Source organism: Marmota marmota, unplaced genomic scaffold (assembly GCF_001458135.2).
Source record: "Marmota marmota marmota unplaced genomic scaffold, marMar, whole genome shotgun sequence".
NCBI classification, from domain to species: domain Eukaryota; kingdom Metazoa; phylum Chordata; class Mammalia; order Rodentia; family Sciuridae; genus Marmota; species Marmota marmota.
In genome coordinates this window covers 9,982,631-10,001,656 of record NW_025999945.1, presented here as the reverse complement: position 1 = coordinate 10,001,656, position 19,026 = coordinate 9,982,631, and the positions used below count along the sequence as shown (strand labels likewise).

The following is a 19,026-nucleotide window of genomic DNA, read 5'->3' as shown; positions in this document are numbered from 1 at the left end:
CTTCCACAAAGAATGGTGGCCCCAGGCGAGAAGGACTTCTTACATAGCTGCTCAGGGCTCCATAAGCAAGTGTCCCAGTTTACCAGGCAGACGCTTCATTATTTTATGACCTACTCTCAAAATTCAAACTGTATCATTTCCAGCACATTGTACAGATTGGAAGCAAACCTCAAACCCATGCAGATTGAGAACAGGTGAATTAGGCCCCACCTCGCAAGATCCTCACAGAGCTTGGGTGAGAGACATATTTGAAAATACAATCTACTGCACATATACTTGCTCATTTAACCTCTCCCTTGTCCTCAGAAATAGGTATTATTGTCCTTCTTTCAAAATAAAGAAACAGGCTCAGATGGGTTAAGTAGCTTGTTGGTGGACAAAACCAGAACATGGCACAGCTGGACTTAAACCCACTCTTTACAAATCAAGGGTTCCTCCATGGAACAGAATGAATTAAGACATTCCAAGGCCAGTTCTCCCTAAGTGCAGGATCAGGAATGGGTAAGTATTCCCCTCTATAACTCTGATATCAGAACTCATGTCCAGTCTATATGGATGAAGGAATCTGGTCTTGTGTGTACCTTTCCAGGGTGTTGCTTCCAGAGGCTGTGTAATTATTTTGTTGACCCTCGATGCCTCAGCCTGCAAGATACATGCAAAGCAGAGGAGATGCTCCCTGACGACTCCTACCTGGTAATATGACTAAAGAGTCTGAGGAACAATGAGCAGAATCAGGTTCCGATGCCCTCCATAAAGACAGCATGCACACAACCAGTTTGTGCCAGGAGTATCTTCTCTGCCATGACCACCCCTCATCATTTTTTTTTTGTACTAGGGTGCTTTATCATTGAGCTACGTGCCCAGCACTCCCCTCCTTTTTTTGATATAAGGTCTCATTAAGTTACTTAAGGCCTCACTAAATTGCTGAGGCTGGCTGTGAACTTGCAATCTTCCTGCCTTAGCCTCCCAAATCAGTGGGATCACAGGAAAAAAGCACCATGCCCAGGCACAATCCTCTTTTGAAATCACATCTTCTCTTTAATTTCAAACAAGGACTACATCTTCCCAAAAGACATCCTTGATGCTCCTATAATACTTAATCTGGAATGTTCAAATACTTCTTGGCACTCACTGCTTGCTCTGCAGTCTTCTCAGGCCCCAGAGGATTAGGACTGTACCCTACCCTTCCTTAGTAGCTGCCCCCACCAACCATATTCCATTCTTAAAAAGTACTCAAGAAATGCTGACCGATTAAGTCGAAGGGCCTTATAAAGTTTATAATAAGAGGAGGACCCACATGCTTCTTCAAAAGTGTTTTTGAGAGCCTACACAGGCATTATGCTAGGTGTTAATAACTCATGTAATCCAAAAGCAGGAATTTAGAAAATCAAATATGAGCCTTCCGGGCACTGTGCAGCAGGTCGGTAAGATCAAAATTAGTTTCTAGAAGCAAAGCATCCTTGATATTAAGAGGGCTTCCTAGCAGGTACATTTGAAGCAAGTGCTATAAGGTTACAATCTCTTTCAGCAGTCAGATGATTCTGAGTCAAATATTTAGAAAGTCCCTGAATAGGGATTTTTAAATCCTAAATATTAATTTTAATTTCTCTATAAATTGCCTGAGTAGTGTTCTTAGCTGGGGCTAACAGACAGGAAAGGATTTATTTCAAATTATTTTTCTTATAACAGGTAACACTTCTCTATTTTTCTTTTAAATTGTCACCATGTCACCTCAAAGTGTCCCTAAAAGCCATGACCTCTGGAAACACCTTTGACTATTCAGAATCAGCCAATACAGCCGCAGACAAACATGTTCATAAATTACGGGTATTCAATTTCTATGTTTTATCTTCATTCATTATTCATACCATAAATCCTCCATCCAAATATAATCCTATTGTATAAAACTACTTCCTCAATATACCATCAACAAGAATAAAACGACTCCTGTAAATAATTACCTTTGGGATATGAAAGAAAATGTAAACATTTTATTTGGCAGTTGTTTCTGAACACATGAATAAATAAATGGAAAAGTACATATTAATATTTCTTTTTGGAGTAACAGATACCATTAAACGCTTATTTACACATCTTCACTGCAAAGAACAGTTACACAATTTAAGTTTTGTCTTATAAAAGGTAACTTCCCACACCACTGGACTGGACAGTTAAGGATGGAGATACTGATAGTGCTTGGTTCTAGCAGTCTCAATGTTTGAAAGGCATTCATTTGCGAGAGTGATAAGAGTCATCATGCATTGCGTTCATCCAGATCATGTACTGTAGAAAGTTTCTGATGGCAGCCACAGGATTTGGTGTCTCATGCGCTTAAGTCAACTATGACATGTTTGTAAATCTGCGTATTTCCCTTAAAACTGGAAGCAAAAAGAAAATTACGCTTATTAATGGACACGTGTGTGAATGATCTTGGTGCCTGAACGTTTAATTCCTGAAATTTCACAAATTTGGCTTTCTCTGCATCCCAGTTATACACTTGAGTAAAGGAGTAATCACTTCCAAGAATGGCATATTGGTAATTATTTATCTGAAGAGGCTGGAACACCATGGATCCTCGAGACGGCATTCTCTGAATATCCTGGAAGGAGGAGCCTCCCCATTTCATGACTTTGGAGTCACCAATGAACCTTGTCAAGCAGATGTACACGTCACCTTTCACTGAGAAGTGCTTGACAGCATATACATCCTCCATGTTAGGGATGTCAGTCTGGTTAGTGAATAGTTGTGTTGCTTTGTTCCACTGATAAATTACAGGACGCTGGGAACTACTGGACAGGATTAGATGAGGCGTTCTGAGGGTCAGAGGTGTTCTGGTAATTTCTAGGTATTCCACATCGGTGTCCCTGTACCACGCATGTAAGGATTGATGGGAGTAGAATCCATTTCCATTCCATTTATAAATGGTAGTAAAACCAGCTTTTGAGCTGTCAGCAACGACAAAGTACCAGTTGTTTTCGATCTTGAATGTTTCAATGTCATTGGGTTTTCGAATTTTGAGAATTTCAATATCCTGGATTTTTATGAATTTGTTTGCAAAACCATCTCGCTTATAGATATGAGAGCCACCAAACAGCTGGGCCACAATAACATAGAGCTGAGTTTCAATGACTATAGGCTTGCACACTACAGTGGACGTGCCTGGGAAAAGATAAGCAAGAGATTAGTTGTGTGGCCATCCTCTTTGGAACGTGTTGCTGAGGCTGGCCTTGAACTTGCAATTCTCCTGCAGGCTGGGGCCATACAACAAAATCAGCCTAAAACAAGAGATTTCCTTGGCTGATTAAGCAAGACCAGTCTCCAAGGCCAATGTCCCCAGTGTTCTGGAATTCTGTACCTTTTCACCTCACAGGGCTGTGTTCCCAGCAGCAAAACTGTCATGTCACATCTAGCCTGCTCTAGATGTTCAGGACACACAGGTATAGTCTGAGTTTTTTCCTCTTACCTCTTACAGAACAGAACTATTGTTTTCCTGGACATGTCAGAAGTTAAGCAGAGTAATTCTAATTAAAAACCGCCATTTATTGAGAGTTTAACTGTGCTTTATCAAATCATATCATTACATTTTCCTAACAACCTTAAGAGAAAAATTTCGTCTTCCTTTTCCAGATGAGAAAACTGAAGCTTAGAGTAGCTAAGTCCTACTACCACAAGGGAGAATTGGAATTCAAACCAAGTCCCACCAGTAGATTCCCAGTCCCTCCCCGACACCTATTACCTCAACTCCTGAATGAGGGTTTATTTCCCAAATACTTTTTTGGGGGGAGAGAGCATTGGGGATTGAACCCTGGGTACTCTACTACTGAACTACACCCCCAGCCTTTTTATTTTATTTTGACACAGGGTCTCACTAAGTTGCTGAGGCTGGCCTTGAACTTGCAATTCTCCTGACTCAGCCTTCCAAGTCAATGGGATTATAGGCTATGCCAACTGTGACTGCCTAACCCAATTTGAAGCCAGGTTAGCTGTTTCAGGACTTATAACTTGGGCTAGGATTCCTCAAGGTTCCAGAACTACTCTACAAAGCCTAGAGCAATGGTTTGGTCAAACCCCAGCTCTACCTGTAATTGGTTTGCTTTAAATGTGAACTGCTCCCTGCTCTAGAAAAACTGCTTCATGCTCTAGAATCCCCCAAGGAAGGAGGGAGATGATAATCGTAACTTTTTTGGAGCTTTAGGTCACTGGTTGCAGGAGAGAAAAGGAAGAATCCTTGAGAAAGTGAAAGAGGGATACCATCTCTAGTGAGGCTCCTGAAAGTTATTTTGGGAAAGGTAAGGAGACATATCTTATTAACAACCCTGTATGTTAGGTACTATTCTCAGTTTACAAGTGAAGGAATTAAGTCTTGGAGGATAATTCTTAGTTATCTAATAAAAGGTAGCGTTGAGATTTGAATGACTCTGGCCCTGCTCAGAGCCTGCCCTCATACCTCTCATCTTCTCCTGTTACCCTTGGCTAAAGCAGTTTAACTTCCCGTTCAAATTTTTATTAGGGTTTTCATACCTGTAATATTGTCATAATTCCGGAAGGTCTTTTCTACATGGTCCCATTCAAGGAAAATGCATTTTCCAGTAAAAGGCTGAGCAATCACCACATATTCATCATTCATATAAGAAAAAGTATCTATGGACAGTGATTGATAAGGCAGGTCTTGAGACTTTGCAAATTCTGCAAAAATAGGAAATGATGATGAGTAACGGTAACTTAATAGTAATACTTCTTTCCTTGGCTAAATCTCAAATATCCATAAGAAATACTGTTATTTTAGAAAAACAGCAAAATGACAATTTTACTTTGCTTTTAAGCACATGAAGTTTTAATGGCTCATAGTTTAAATTGCTCAAGTGGTTTTTATAAGATGTAAAAATATGAGTTCTTGTACATTAAAAAACCACAGCACTTATTTTAATTTTATGATGCAAAATAATTTTGCATATATTACCTGTAATGATGCAATCAAAATCTTTGGAGGAGAGGCTATTGATTTTGCGTTTCTTGTATTCTGGGGGGCCTTCGCAGTAGATGTCTTCCACAGTTGCATTGGTGTGGCCGAGCCATTCCACCAGCCACTTCAGTTTACAGTCACAGTTAAATGAATTCCCTCTCAGGTCCCTGAAAGACAAACCTCTGCTACTTTTGCAGTACAAAGGCCCTGCTTGGCATGACATATGCCCCATGATCTGCCTTGAACTTGCCTGACCATTCAATTTGGGCTCAGAGAATGACCACAGAGCAGCCTTAAAGGCCACCCCAGTCAATGGAACCTCATCACTTGCTCTCTTTTGGATTTAAAGGTAGCTTAGACTACAGCAGTGCTGTCAATAGAAATAGTATATGAACCACACACGTAGCTTAATTTTTTTAAGAGCCGCACTTAAAAAAGTAAAAAGAAACAGGTATAATCAATTTTAATAGTATGTTTTATTTAATCCAATACATTGAAAAATATTATCATTCAGGCATGCAGTCAATATAAATATTATTGAGATATCCTGCAGTCTTGTTTATACTAAATCTTTGGAAGGCCACTGTGTATTTTATGCTTATAGTATATCTCAATTCAGATGCTAAATTCTCATTAAAAACGTGTGATCTGTATTTAGATTTTATAAAATTTGCAGTTGAAAAAATAGTTTCACATACTCAAGTGTTCCAAATGTACTTAAAAGTCTTCCTAATACTGGAACTGAGAAATAGTTTTTACACTTTTTTCCCCCCAGTTTTGGGAATCAAACCCAGAATTTTGTGCTGAGTAAGCACTACACCACTGAGCTATGTCCCTGGCCAACAGTCTTTAAATTTAAACTTGAAAAAATTAAGGGACTTGGAGTGGAGTACCTCAGTGGTAGAGGAATTACTTAGCATATTCAAAGCCCTGGCTTTAATCTCCACACCAAAAAAAAAAAAAAAAAAGAAGTAAAATTTTTAAATTCAGTTCTTCAATTACTCTAGCAGCACATTGTAAGTGCTCAGTAACACAAGTGTCTAGCAGACACCATATTGGACAGCACAGGTCTAGAGGATAAAACGTAGGACAGAATTAAATTGAGTAAGCTGTCTGCTTTTCTTCTTTCTCATAGACATAATTAATCCTGATCCTATTCCATAGTCTATAAATTCAGTTTTAATAGGAAATGACTGTGCCACAGCTGAGTTAATGCAGACATACAATAGCTCATGCCTGTAATCACTTAAATTTCCACATGTGACCCTAATTAACCAAGGTCTTTGTTTATTTGTACTGCTTCTGTTCAGGAATTCCATTTCCTTTTTTGATCACATAGAATTTCAAGATAGGTGCTGTCTACTCTTCATGCAACATAAATAAATAAAGGCTTCATGCCAAGCATTTTAAAAATGCTTTTTAGGGGATACATTCAAGAAACCAAGAAATTCACTAAAAGGTAGGTTGGCATGGATCCTTGGATTTCTAAGATAATTCTTGATTTGGACGTATCAGACTAGGTCCAAAAGACCAAACGCATTATGGAATTCCCTAGAGAGACTAAGACAATTTCAAGTGTTAGAGTAACACAAGGATGGTACAGAGGACCCCGCCCCCCAAACATGAGCTACATCTCAATTCTGCCAGGGAGCATCATCCAACTTTCAAGACGTTCCCAGAACCGACCTCATATCTTCAAGAGCATTTTGACCCAGAATAATGAGTGTCAACCCTTCTGACCTATTGTAAACCAGAGCAGATAACTGATCTGTCCAGCACGTTCTTGGAAGTGACTTGATTCTGTCCCTCTCTTGGAAATAAACCATCATTCAGGAATTGGGGTAATGGTGTGGAGGAGGGGCTGGGGCCTACTGCAAGGAACAAAGAAAGTTTTTCATGAGCTTCCTGACTTGAAGTTAAATACTGGGCTTAGAAGAAAATATTTCACTCAGATTTTTTTTGTTATTGAAGAAAAGTTGTTTTGAATATATATTCTATGGCAAAGTACCTGAACAGTAAAAAATCGTTTATTTTCACATATCCTTTAATTTGTCCCTATATTTTATCTTATGACATTTAAATACCCTGCTAATGTTATGGAAGGCACTTAATGAAACTAAATTGCTTTTGAGAGGGTTAGGCATATAGTACTCGCTTTGCTTACAGCAAAATATACAAATTCCTTGCAAAGATCTTTCACTCTGAGGCTTAAAAGTCAAAGTTTGAAAGCTCTTTTGTTTGAAAAGGGGTCAAAAATAATTAAGTTCATTCCCTTCCTGGGGCTTAAGCCAAATTCCTGGGGATTAAGCCTAGAGTTGTTGTTCTGTCTAATGAGAGAAAAGGCAAATGTTCCTCCCTTCCCCCATTTCCTGCTCCATTTCTCTGTTGACTGACCAACCCATGGGTGTAACCTTTCATCTTACTCTGTCAGTTTCCCAGACTCCTTTATGTTTTTTCTTTGCAGCTGCATTTCCTGGATCTCATAAGAAAAAAACAAAAGGGATCTTGAAATTTCTATCTGGGTCTCTTCTTCCCACCCACTCGAAGACATTTATCAGTACTCTTCTTAGAAAGACACATGCTGTCAAAGTAATGCCTGGGTACTGTGGATTCAGAATTGCCAATAGTAAATACCTTAGAAGATTCATTTGCTAGTCTATATAAGTTTAAAATTAAAATCTGATAATTTTCATTTAATTTCAAAGCCAGTTAAAAATTTTAGTAACCAATATCTGGTTTCCTTTTAATTACTCCAAATGAATTGATTAATCATTGACTTCTTAGGTCCTCTTACACATTTGTTAAAGAATCCAGGCCTTTGAAAATATCTTTTGGGAGTGTCTGAAGATTGTTGTTTGCAAGGCTCCTGGAAAAAAAAAAAAAAAAGAGTGATATAAACTGTAGTGATACATAAATGCATTTAATGATACAGCTTGGTTATAAGTCATGTCTACCACTAAATTACTTCAGTACTTTTTTTTTTCTTTTTCCTTCTAGGGTATCCCTCAGATCCCTGCTGTTGTATTTTCAATTGCTGACCACCCACTCAGTATTTAGGTAACATTTTGTGTTGCTTCAAGGCAACAACAAGAAGGAATTAACAACAGGGCACCACTCATTGCATCCAGAGCAGAGCAGGAGATTCACACCCTCAGATGCTTGGTCTAGGAGATATATCTCAACTGATGGTTCCCTAAACTGGTGATGGTGACCATCTCCAATGCCCTCTCTCCTCTCGCTCAGGCTTTCTCTTCTTTTCTCCTCCTCATGACTTGCTCCACAGCTCAGCAGAGCCTCCAATCAACAGTACCAACAGCTCTGTCTCTTGGCCAGTACATCCTTTCTTTTCTCTAGAGTATGTCTTCTTTTTCTGTGTTTTAAAAAAAAATCTTTTAGTCTCATACATTCTATCTCAGAAAAAAAAAAATTTTTTTTTCTCACAAATACCCATCCAACCATCTTCTTTAATTATTTTGGTGGGTGCTTGCCCTATCATGGGAATTGTTTTCCCTTTCTCTTTCTCTTTCTTCTTCCCTGGATCACTACAATGATTCTAATCAAGGTTAATGAAGAGGTAGGAGTCCCAATAGTATCAAAGAGAGAGAAATGTGTACATATTCCCAAAATGCAGACATAATAAAGTGCTGCTGTTGTATGATCATCAAAGGGCACCAGGTACTGGAATTTTGCATTTTTAGTCAGGACATGTTATATATTTTTCTATTTTTCCCCTCACAAGCAAAATAAAAGAGTCTGTGCTGTTGGTCTCCAAAGCCCTTGACAAAACTCTCAACTTTCTTTTAAAAACACTTACTTTAATGAAAAACTGACACATCTAGCTGCTTTTAAAGGAGGGAAGGGGAGGGATCATGGGGGTAAGAAAGGTGTTGGAATGAGATGGACATCGTTACCCTAGGTACCCATATGAGTGCACGTGTGCAACTCTACATCGTGTACAACCAGAGAAATGAAAAGTTGTGCTTCATTTGTGTACAGTAAATCGAAATGCATTCTGCTATCATGTATAACTAATTAGAACAAATGAAAAATTTTTTTTTTTAAAAAAGGAGATAGGATGTGCCGGCTGGGGTTATGGCTCAGCGGTAGAGCGCTTGCCTCGCACGTGCAAGGCTCTCAGCACCACATAAAAATGAATAAATAAATAAAATAAAATTATTTAAAAAAGTAGAACGTGTGTTTTAAAAAAAAAGGAGATAGGATGCACCTTCATGTCTAGATTTGATGAATGGCTGGCCTGAGAAGGATATCTGACTCAATAAAGAAACAGAAATAAGAGGAATTAAAGACCCAGGAATGAAAAGGAGGTTTCCCCAGTGCCTAAGGCCTGGGAATTGAAGTCAGCTGGCTTATGGAACTCTCAGGGAGGCCCCAGTGACATCAGGTCACATTTGGATAGATGGAAAGCAGGCAGAGGGACTTGGGTAGAGAATGACTTAGGGAAGCAATACCAAGTGTTGGAATTATTCTGCAAAAAAAAAAACTAATTACCAGGGCCCTGAAATAAAGCAACCTTCTAGTGCAAGCTGACTGGGGGAGTTGAAGGATGCCTCCAACATATGGAAGGGGATCAGCAGAATCTGCAAAGGTAAGATGAGAAATACAAAATGGCCCTAGAGAGAAGGAACTCTATCTTAGCTATAGTCAGTTCAGAGTGCTTACAGTTCCTGAGCGAGGAGAAATTGGAAATATTATCCACCCAGTGCCTACGTGGGAAAAGTGATTTGTTCTAGTATTGTCTATAGCAGCAAAGAATTGGAAATAACTTAGGTGTCCACTAATGAGAGATTGTGTAATAAATAATGGTTCATACTTAATGTGGAATATTTTGTAGACTTTTTAAAAAAATGAGGTAGAACTCTATGATTTAACATGAAGTGGTGCCTAGGTAAAAAGAGATAGGGAGAAGATTATGTAGAGTGCAATCCCCTGGAGGAGAGAAGATACACATCTGTAGATACATGAAGCTCTGCATCTTTATATATAAAAAACTGTTAAATGAGGTCGCACAACAAAGTGGGTTTACTGGAATCATTCACTTTGCTATGGTAACTATCTGGGCTGTGAGAAGTTTTACTAGAAAGCACGTATTATTATTTTATCATCAAAAGAAATAAAGAATGAGGTTGACTTTTTAGAAAGACCCTATTGCTCTGTGTGTGTGTGTTCTGTCCAGTGAGGATTCAGTCCTTCTAAATCAATCATTCAGCTGCATTCATCAGGTTCCAAAACTTTGCAGCTATCCTGGGAATAACCGTGATGGTCAGCATTGGGGGCCTGAGTGGTCAGATCATGCAAATGTTTTTCACGAGACCTCCTGCAGGATGAAACTGGCTTGTTTCTTCCAAAATTCCCACACATTTCAGGCCCTCTCTGTCTCTGGGGAGGTTTGGGACTACTGTCAACTCAGGCTCACAGTCACTGTTATGAATTCCCTGCGCTGGGTCAAACCAGCAGTCTGGGAGGCCAGGAGCCTCCCAAATCCATCATGAGCATGGAGGGCTTTGGGAAGATTCTCCACAGGAAGAGATGCTAAGGGCCAGAGTTACCAGGAAGCAAAAGGCTTCAGGAAGGCTGCTCAGCGTTACCAAAAGGGTGATAAGAAGGAGACCTGGAGCCTGCTAGTTGCTCCAATGGCTAGAGATAGTGACACAGCACTTTGAGGTTAAGATTAGGATTACTTTAGTTTTGGTATTTGGATGATTCGATTCTTCAAATTCCAACTCTGCCTTGAGTTTTGCCACCATAAAGCAAAATATCTGGAATGAATTTTCTTAGTTTCCTCCTCCTACTCCTCTATTTCCAGCCTCACAGAGCAAAACAATATTATTATTCCCTTTCCTCAATAGAAGCTCTGTGTGAAGTCCATGCTCTATCTTTGGTAAACTGCTTGTGGTTGTTCTCTTCTCCATCACTTCGTGTGGTGAAGTGCAGTGAAGCTGCCAGCTTTGTCAGGGATGCAACTTGAACTTCATTGCTCTGGGGGCGTGTGCGCTTAACCCACTTAATTTAGTAGAGAGAAGTCTGTGCCTTGGTCCGTCCTCTCTTTTACTAGCACATGCATGTGCCACATATACACATATATCTACTACTACATGTGCACACACATAATCATAATTATTATTTCTCTACTTCAAGAAAATCTGAAGGGGCTGGGGATGTGGCTCAAGCGGTAGCATGCTTGCCTGGCAGGTGCGGAGCGCTGGGTTCGATCCTCGGCATCACATAAAAATAAAATAAAGATGTTGTGTCCACCGAAAAACTAAAAAATAAATATTAAAAATTCTCTCTCTCTCTCAAAAAAAAAAGTTAAAAAAAAGAAAATTTGAAAATACAAAAATTATTTTTCTTTTTTAAAGGAAAAAATGACAATCATCCTGGTAGAAGTCACCACTATTAAGATTTGGTCACATCTTCTTCCAGTCATTAATACAGAGCCAATCAAGAGAAAGTGGTTTTGGAGAGCCATGTCACTGTTCCTGGTCCCCAGGTCTCTCATCCTTCTCTCTTCTCAAGATGTGATGGCACAGCTGGGTGTGGGGGCCCATGCCTGTAATTCTAGCAGCTCAGGAGGCTGAGGTAAGAGGATCACAAGTTCAAAGCCAGCCTCAGAAATGGTGAGATGCTAAGCAATCAGTGAGACCCTGTCTTTTAAAAAAAATACAAAATAGGGCTAGGGAAGTGGCTCAGTGGTTGAGTGCCCCTGAGTTCAATCTCTGGTACTCACCTTCTAAAAAAAGAAGAAGAAGAAGAAGAAGAAGAAGAAGAAAAAAAGATGTGGTACCCATGAGGGAGGTGTAAATATAAGAATTCCTCATTGTTAGGAGTAAGAGAAGAGAAATTAGAAGGATGAAGGAGGAAAGGTCAAGGTGTCTGAGAGGTCATGGTATGGCTGAAGGAAAGCCAGGCTGCTGCTGGGCCCAAGACAACCCCTCATGTATCAGACTTGCCCTAGGGCTCCCTGAATCAGCCATAGGAAACATGGGAATGGCGTGGGTCAGGAAGGGGAGATCTAGGTTTGAGCTTTTGGGTGTTTCCTTTTCCATAAAGCGAATGATCACTTGGTCAGAATGATCTCTATGTTCTATTCTTGTCCTTAAATCATGCCTTTATAACTTTCACTGTGAGAGGCTATGGCTTCATGTTTAGTAATCATATGACACCAGGAAATCCTTTAGGAGCCAATACAGTTGATGACGGGTTTCTCTGGGAGTAAAGAGCGCACTGGAATATCCAACAGGGACAGGGTAGAGCTGATTGAAGGCAAGGGCAGAAAGAGGTTTGAGGAAATGTTTTATTACTGTGAATTCCTTCTAGGAGGATTCTGCCACAGTACTGGAAGAATGCTTTTTCTTTCCACTATATCCCCAGTGCCTAGCACAGTGCCTGGCACAAAGTAGGCCCTCAGTAGATACTTTTGAACTGAATGAAAAAATAAGGCAGACTGGAGTGGATGAGAGGAAGGGCACCAGTCTCGTTAAAGAGCAGCAGGTGCTTCTCTCAGGCCCCTGTGCCAAGAGACCGCATTAGGGAGAAAGTGCGTAGCCCTGTCAATCAACCTGGCAGATCACCCCATCATGTGAACCTGCTCTCACAGAGTGCCCTGCTTCTCCTCAGCCTCACTGTGGTGATAATTCACAGCCATATGGAGGCTCTTGAAACATCCTTTAAACACCCAGGAAAACTGGGTGTGGTGGCATATGTCTGTAGTGTCAGCAATTGGGAAGACTGAGACAGGAGGATACAAATTTGAAGCCAGCCTCATCAACTTTGCGAGACCCTGAGTTACTTAGTGAGACCCTGTCTCAAAAAAATCAATACATAAAAAAGGACTGGGGATATAGATCAGTGCTACAGTATCCCTGCATTCACTCCCCAGTACCCAAAATAAATAAATAAAAGTAAAAATTAAATTATACACCCAGGGTATCGCCCAATGGAATATCTAGTTGCCTTGAACTCCGGAGTGGAGTCAAGCATTTTCCAACGCAGCCAGCCAGCCACTCCTTTCCAGCAGTTCTGACAAAGCAGAACACCATTCCACTTTGGTGTTTGCTGGTTTACCTGAGAAAACCTCTGATGATGACTATGGAACCTACTGGAAAGTCTTCTCTCCAAGGCAGACCACACTGGCTCAGACAGCACGTTTGTTTCAGTGCCATGGGGCTGTGCTGCTAAGAAAGCAACGCCCACAGCCATCTGGGGTGCTCCCAGCCCCCCTGCAATGTGGATTCTCAGCTTGGGTTTGTGTCTCACTGAACCTGCAGCACTTCAAGTGCAGTTATTTTAACTTCACAGGAAATGTTTAAAGGGGATAAGTACACTGCGGCACTTGAAATCCTGATGTAGGACTAATAGAGGTTAGACGGTGAATTTGAGTTTCTTCCTGTACAATGGTGCTTACTGCACACCAGGCTCTTCTCTAGGCATTTTGTAGATATTAACTCATTTAATCTCAAAACAACCCTAGGAGCCTGATGCTCCTGTGTACCTTGTTATCCCTCACCTTCATTTTAACAGATTATGATCACCTTTCCTTTTACACATCAGCAATCTGAGGCACAATAAGGCTAAATTACCTGGGCAAGGTCTCCTAGGCTTTGAACCCAGGCAGTCTGGTGACTGAGAATCCTCTGACAGCCACTACCTCTTTATACATGCACGTCAATGTGAAAGCTAAAATGAAGACATCCTGCCTACCTAACAGGGGATACACAGGCCTCCTGAGTTTTGGGACTGTTACCTATGGTCTTTGCAACCACAGAAGTGAGCAATAGTTGCTACCCCACAACATGGAAAGATTGAGGGCAATTTTCCCTCAAATATTATGCATTCATGCAAACACTCCTGGCTCCACGGGGCCTTAGTCACAGTGACACTTATGTGGTACCCAAGGGGAAAAAGCTCGGTAAGTATAATGGAAATCAATAATAATGTTTAGAGATTTTGTCATCATTGGCCATAAACTAGTTTTTATTGATTTTTTTCCCTGATAAAAAAAATGTAATACATAGTCATCAGAAAAACTAATTCAAACATTAAACTATTAAAACATTAAAATTAAGTATGCTGCTTTGGTTTGTCCCAGAACTCATGAAGGAGTTTAATTCTCAAAATCATAGACTATTGGTATTAAGAAGATGGAAACTTAATCAGACAATGGTGTTTGGAGACAGGGCCTTTAGGTGAGGTCATTAGGGTGAAGCCCCCATGATTGATTCCTGGTGGCTTTATAGGAAGAGAGACAGATACCAGACACAGACATGCATGCTCCCAGTGTCTTGCCATGTGATGCCATGTGCTACCTCAGGACTCTGCCAGCAAGAAGGCCAACACCAGAACTAAGCCAATGCCAGTACCACACAGTTGAACCTTCCAAAACTGAGTTAAACAAATCTCTTTTCCTTACAAAGTTAGCCTTCTTCAGGTAATTCACTATAGTAATGAAAAACTGACTAATACACAAACATGGTATTAGGACAGTGATTCACAATAAAGGAATTGAGAGAGGGTCCTAGGATTTCATACATTTTATAGGGACTTTATAGAAAACTCAAGGGCAGGTCTCTTATCTTCAGGTTTGATTTTTTTTCTGTCATATTCATTCCTCAAATCATACCCCATGGAAGGATCCAGTGAGTTCAATGAGAACTTTCTGGTACTGCTCTACCTGAAGTGGTAGAGATATCTCAAGATATCTTGCGGAAGACCTTGGGAAATTTCTGGCTTTGGTGCTCCTATCTGGGAAGTAGCTTCAACTGAACACATTCCCCCATGTTCACATTCACTGGGGGAGGGTAGTGTTACTGTCTCATTAGGTCATCAGGAGACTGCAACAATTCAAGAATATGAAATAGCTTTGCAAACTCTTTGCAGCAGGTTCAGGTCGGAGGGCAAGGTGTTAAATCCTTGCTGTTTGAATATTTGCCTTTCAGTGGGGAAGACTTGGCCAAAAGTAGAGAAAAGTGTATTTTTGAGGCCTAAAATCTTAAAAAGGAAGTGAAAGGCTCAAGCCAGATTTATTTATAAGCAGTTAAATAGTGGAAAGTGAACTTGCAGGCAGAGGGACATTTGGAATTCAAATGCTACCTACTCATCTCTCCTTAAAAGGAAGAAAGGAAGGAAGAAAATATACCTTGAAGAACAATATAATAATAATAAGAAGAAGAAAGCTTGGAGACAAAGGCATTTGTTGAGAAAATATTTGTTTTGTCTAATTTCTCTTGCTAGAATGAGCTCCTCTAGGGTGGGACTGGATCTTGTTTTTCTTTGTGGCTCATACCTCTTGTAAAGTATAAGTCACATCCTAAAAACTGTTTAGAACTAACCATATGGCACTCTATTCTTCTAGATCCTGACAGTGTAATACTGGAAATGGCATGAGTCAACCTCCTACATGTTAGATAAAGACCTGAGGGTCATCCTGGTTCAGTCAAGCATTCCCCCCTAACCTGTTACCACACCTCCTTCCCACCTGCAGCACTAGCTTAGATCAAGACTTCCATTTCACTTGTATTCACATGACCCTTGAGATTCATGCACCTTTCTTGGGAGGCTGCCCCCTTGGTGTTCCCTTGAGCTTAAAAGTTCCTAGATAGTAAATTCACTGCTCTTTTTTTCTTTTGGTACTGGGGGTTGAATCCAGGGGTATTAGGTTCAATCCTCACTAACTTAGCTGCTTAGTGGTACTAAATTATATCCCCTTTTTATTTTTTATTTTGAGACAGGGTCTCAATAAGTCACCCAGGCTGGCCTTGAACTTGTGATCCTCCTGCCTCAGTGTACAGAGTAGCTGGGATTACAGGCATGAGCCACTATGCCTAGCCAATTTCCCTTATAGTTTCTATACCATCATAAAAGCGTTTTGATCATCACCCAAATATAAATTTTCACCTCATCTGATAGATACAATAGCTTCCGGTCAAGCAAAATGTGTATCCAATATGGTGTTATACAGACTTTTCTCCTTCTTCCCTCCTCTTCTTTCCTTCTTGGTGAGGGAGGGAGAATATTTTCTCTGTTCCAAGTGAAGGTCTAGGTCTTTAGGCTGAAGAGGAGATGCGCCTGGGCAAACTCATCTCAGGTTGCTAGAGAGGTCACTGGGTTTATTTCTCTCCTGCAGCGCCCCTACTCCCATGTTGACCATGGGCATGGGCTGTGTTGAATAGTATTTATGTGAATCAAGTGGATCTCAATTTGAAGTCATGAATTTCCATTTCTCCTTCCACAAATTTGTTTTTTATTTATTTTTGTCTGAAAATGAAGTTTGGAAAAGTTGAACTCTGATACAATTGCATAACATTCATTCTGTTTCCCAGCCATTTTTGCATCGTATCATTGACATGAAAAGCAGCATTACAGAGGCTGTTTTTATTGTTATCACTATATATGGACATGATTTTATAAAATAAATCTGGCTGGGCACAGTGGCGCACGCCTGTAATTCCAGCTCCTCAGGAGACCAAGGCTGGAGGATCACAAGTTTGAGACCTGCCTTGGTAACTGAACAAGAACCTGTCTCAAAACAAAAAAAATAATAAGGGCCAGGGATGGAGCTCAGAGGCAGAGTGCCCTTGAGTTCAATTCTAGGTACCAATAAACAAAAAACTAACAAAATCTGGCCATCAATACTCTCTTGCTGCAAACCAAACTGCAGGAAAGAATGGCTCCTGGTACCAAGAAGACCACACAGACAAACTAGAAAGCAGAGGCAAAGAGCAGGCATTTTTATCTGCTTTGTTCTTGCTACCCCCAGGGCCTAGAACAGAAGTGGAATTGAGGTGCTATGAGGGAACAGGTTAAGGATGACAGGATGACATTTACACATGTATCTCTTGCATCTTTACCTAAAACTGATAAGACACATACTGGAATGACTTGAGAATCAGTCATGGAAGGGATGAATAGCCAGGGCAATTCAACTGTTGAGTTAATGTTCTTATAACTGTACAACTAAACCGTCTACTAGTCATATACACCCTTCAAGACTCAGTTCCTTCATCTCTAAATGGAGATTATTATGCTTATTTGGCAGGATTATCGAACGGGCTCAGTGAAAAATGTTGTAAAGCATATTAACTGACACAATAAATGTTAATGCCTTTTCCTCCTATGCTCTACTAGTTTCCTTAAAAATATGTCTGTGTGTGTCTGTGTGCGTGTGTGCGTGTATGTGTGCGCACATGTGTAGAAGTGCACAAGTGTAGAAGATGGAAGAAGCTAGAAGAAACAAGTTGTATAATTTGTTGTTCAGTGTTTCACAACCTCCCCACTCTGTCATTTTAGGCCAATAATTCTTGGCTCGGGGGACTGTCCTTTGCACTGTAGATTGTTTAGGACCAACCCTGCCCTCTATCCATCAGATTTCAATTACATCCCCTACTTGTGACCAGCAAGCATATCTCTAGATGTTGCTAAATGTTCCCTGGGAGAAAAAATTGCTCCCTATTAAGAATGACTGCTCTAGACCTATGGAATAACTACTTCATATGTAAACAAGTTGCTCAGGTACTCTGTAGACATTGCCTATGGCTATATTAGGTTTAAATGAATATAAAGTCAGAGCTTATGCAGAAAAAGAAAAATAGCCAATATCAAATTAAAGTACATAGTCAACCCATAATTATTCATGAAGTGAGTAATGATGCAGATAATAAGAAAGTTATTTTAGTCATGTAATTTCTCTGCATTAGACCACTTTTCTAATTATGGTCGATTTAGGCTAGAAATATTAACAGTAATCAATTTCCTGAACACTTGCTGACAGATGACAGAGAGATGGCAAGTGTGCATAGAGGGAGATCATTTGGGTTCTTAAATTTTCATGGACGCTCATAAAGTGGGTGCTTTAACCACAAGGGATTGACTGCATTGTCCATCAGCAAGCTTAAAAAGTAACAGCAACATTCATACTTACAGGTGAATTAAAGATTTTAGTCCCCGGAAGGTATGTCTTGAAATAGACTTGATGTTGTTGTTTTCTATGAATCTGCAATAGGTTACAAAATTTTTGGTCAGATAGCTACGGGAACTTGAGAGTTCTTGTCCTGCATCATCATGTGAGAGAACATTTTTTTTTTTTACTTACAAATACTCTAGATGTGGAAGACCAATAAAAGCATCATCACTGATCACATCAAAGGAGTTCGATGTGAATAGCCTGCCCAGAAAAAGCACACAATGAAAAGAGTTTAACTGACAGATTGTCAATCTTTGCTGCTTTTATCTCCCAGAGAGAAATGAGTGGTGTTTGTACACAGAGAAACATCTAGATGTTTGTCTTCTACAGTTTTATTTATGCGGATAACCTTCACAGCTTTTCTTACTCTTAATTGTCTCCTCATCAAATGCTCATGGAAGGGGTGCTTTGTGTCCCACTCCTCACAACGACGACTGTCACTTGCCCTGGGTAACATATTGAGATACAAGCAGAGCAGGTATGACAACAGATGCAGCCAAGTCAACATTTTGCACATTTCCATCACAAAGACACTGAAAATCTTTTGCACTTGCTCTGTAAACCTTTGGAACTCTCTGATGGCTCAAAACAATGGTGGTTTGGTGTTTTAATCATAGGAAACTTAGAAAAATTAATGTCTATACTCAGCGATGCTGTGATATCTCATGGCAGCCAGGCCACTGACACTGAATTGATGAACAGCCTTATTTGAAAATAGGACAGTCTGAAAGTGGGAGAAGGGAGGCTTAGAAAAGTTAGACCATTTTATGATTAAATAGTTGGAAGAAACAATTTCACTTGAATGAATTTATTTGCAATTTTAAAATCCATGGGGATCTGGTTTGGAAATCACTGATGAAGAAGGACTTCAGTCCACTGACCCCACCCCTGAAGAACTTTTTTGGAAAGTTTGCTTTCAGTTTTCTGAACAAAGGGCTTTTAAGAGGTATGTTTTGGCCAAATAATAGGATTGTGCATTGCACAACATAACAATAATACAATGTATAATCATTACGCTGTTAGTAAACCTGGTGATATTTACTTTTGGATATTTAGGGATTAAAAATAAGTGTCACTAATTCATTAA

General features: G+C 40.0%; 1 protein-coding gene across 2 annotated transcripts in view; it reads right to left on the bottom strand.

Moving 5' to 3' along the window:
* Positions 1–348: 348 nt before the first annotated feature.
* Lgi1 (leucine rich glioma inactivated 1) overlaps positions 349–19,026 on the bottom strand; it is a 35,015-nt gene continuing 16,337 nt past the window's right edge. The window contains exons 3-8 of one of the 2 annotated variants that reach the window (XM_015500136.2): positions 18,069–18,140; positions 17,898–17,969; positions 7,758–7,829; positions 4,961–5,130; positions 4,522–4,686; positions 349–3,159 (exon numbers count right to left, since the gene is read on the bottom strand). In XM_015500136.2, the coding sequence (XP_015355622.1) occupies positions 2,324–3,159; positions 4,522–4,686; positions 4,961–5,130; positions 7,758–7,829; positions 17,898–17,969; positions 18,069–18,140 (1,387 nt within the window). In that variant the 3' untranslated portion in view covers positions 349–2,323. The remainder of the gene's footprint in view (positions 3,160–4,521; positions 4,687–4,960; positions 5,131–7,757; positions 7,830–17,897; positions 17,970–18,068; positions 18,141–19,026) is intronic. The other variant, XM_048801771.1, reaches the window with a different exon arrangement.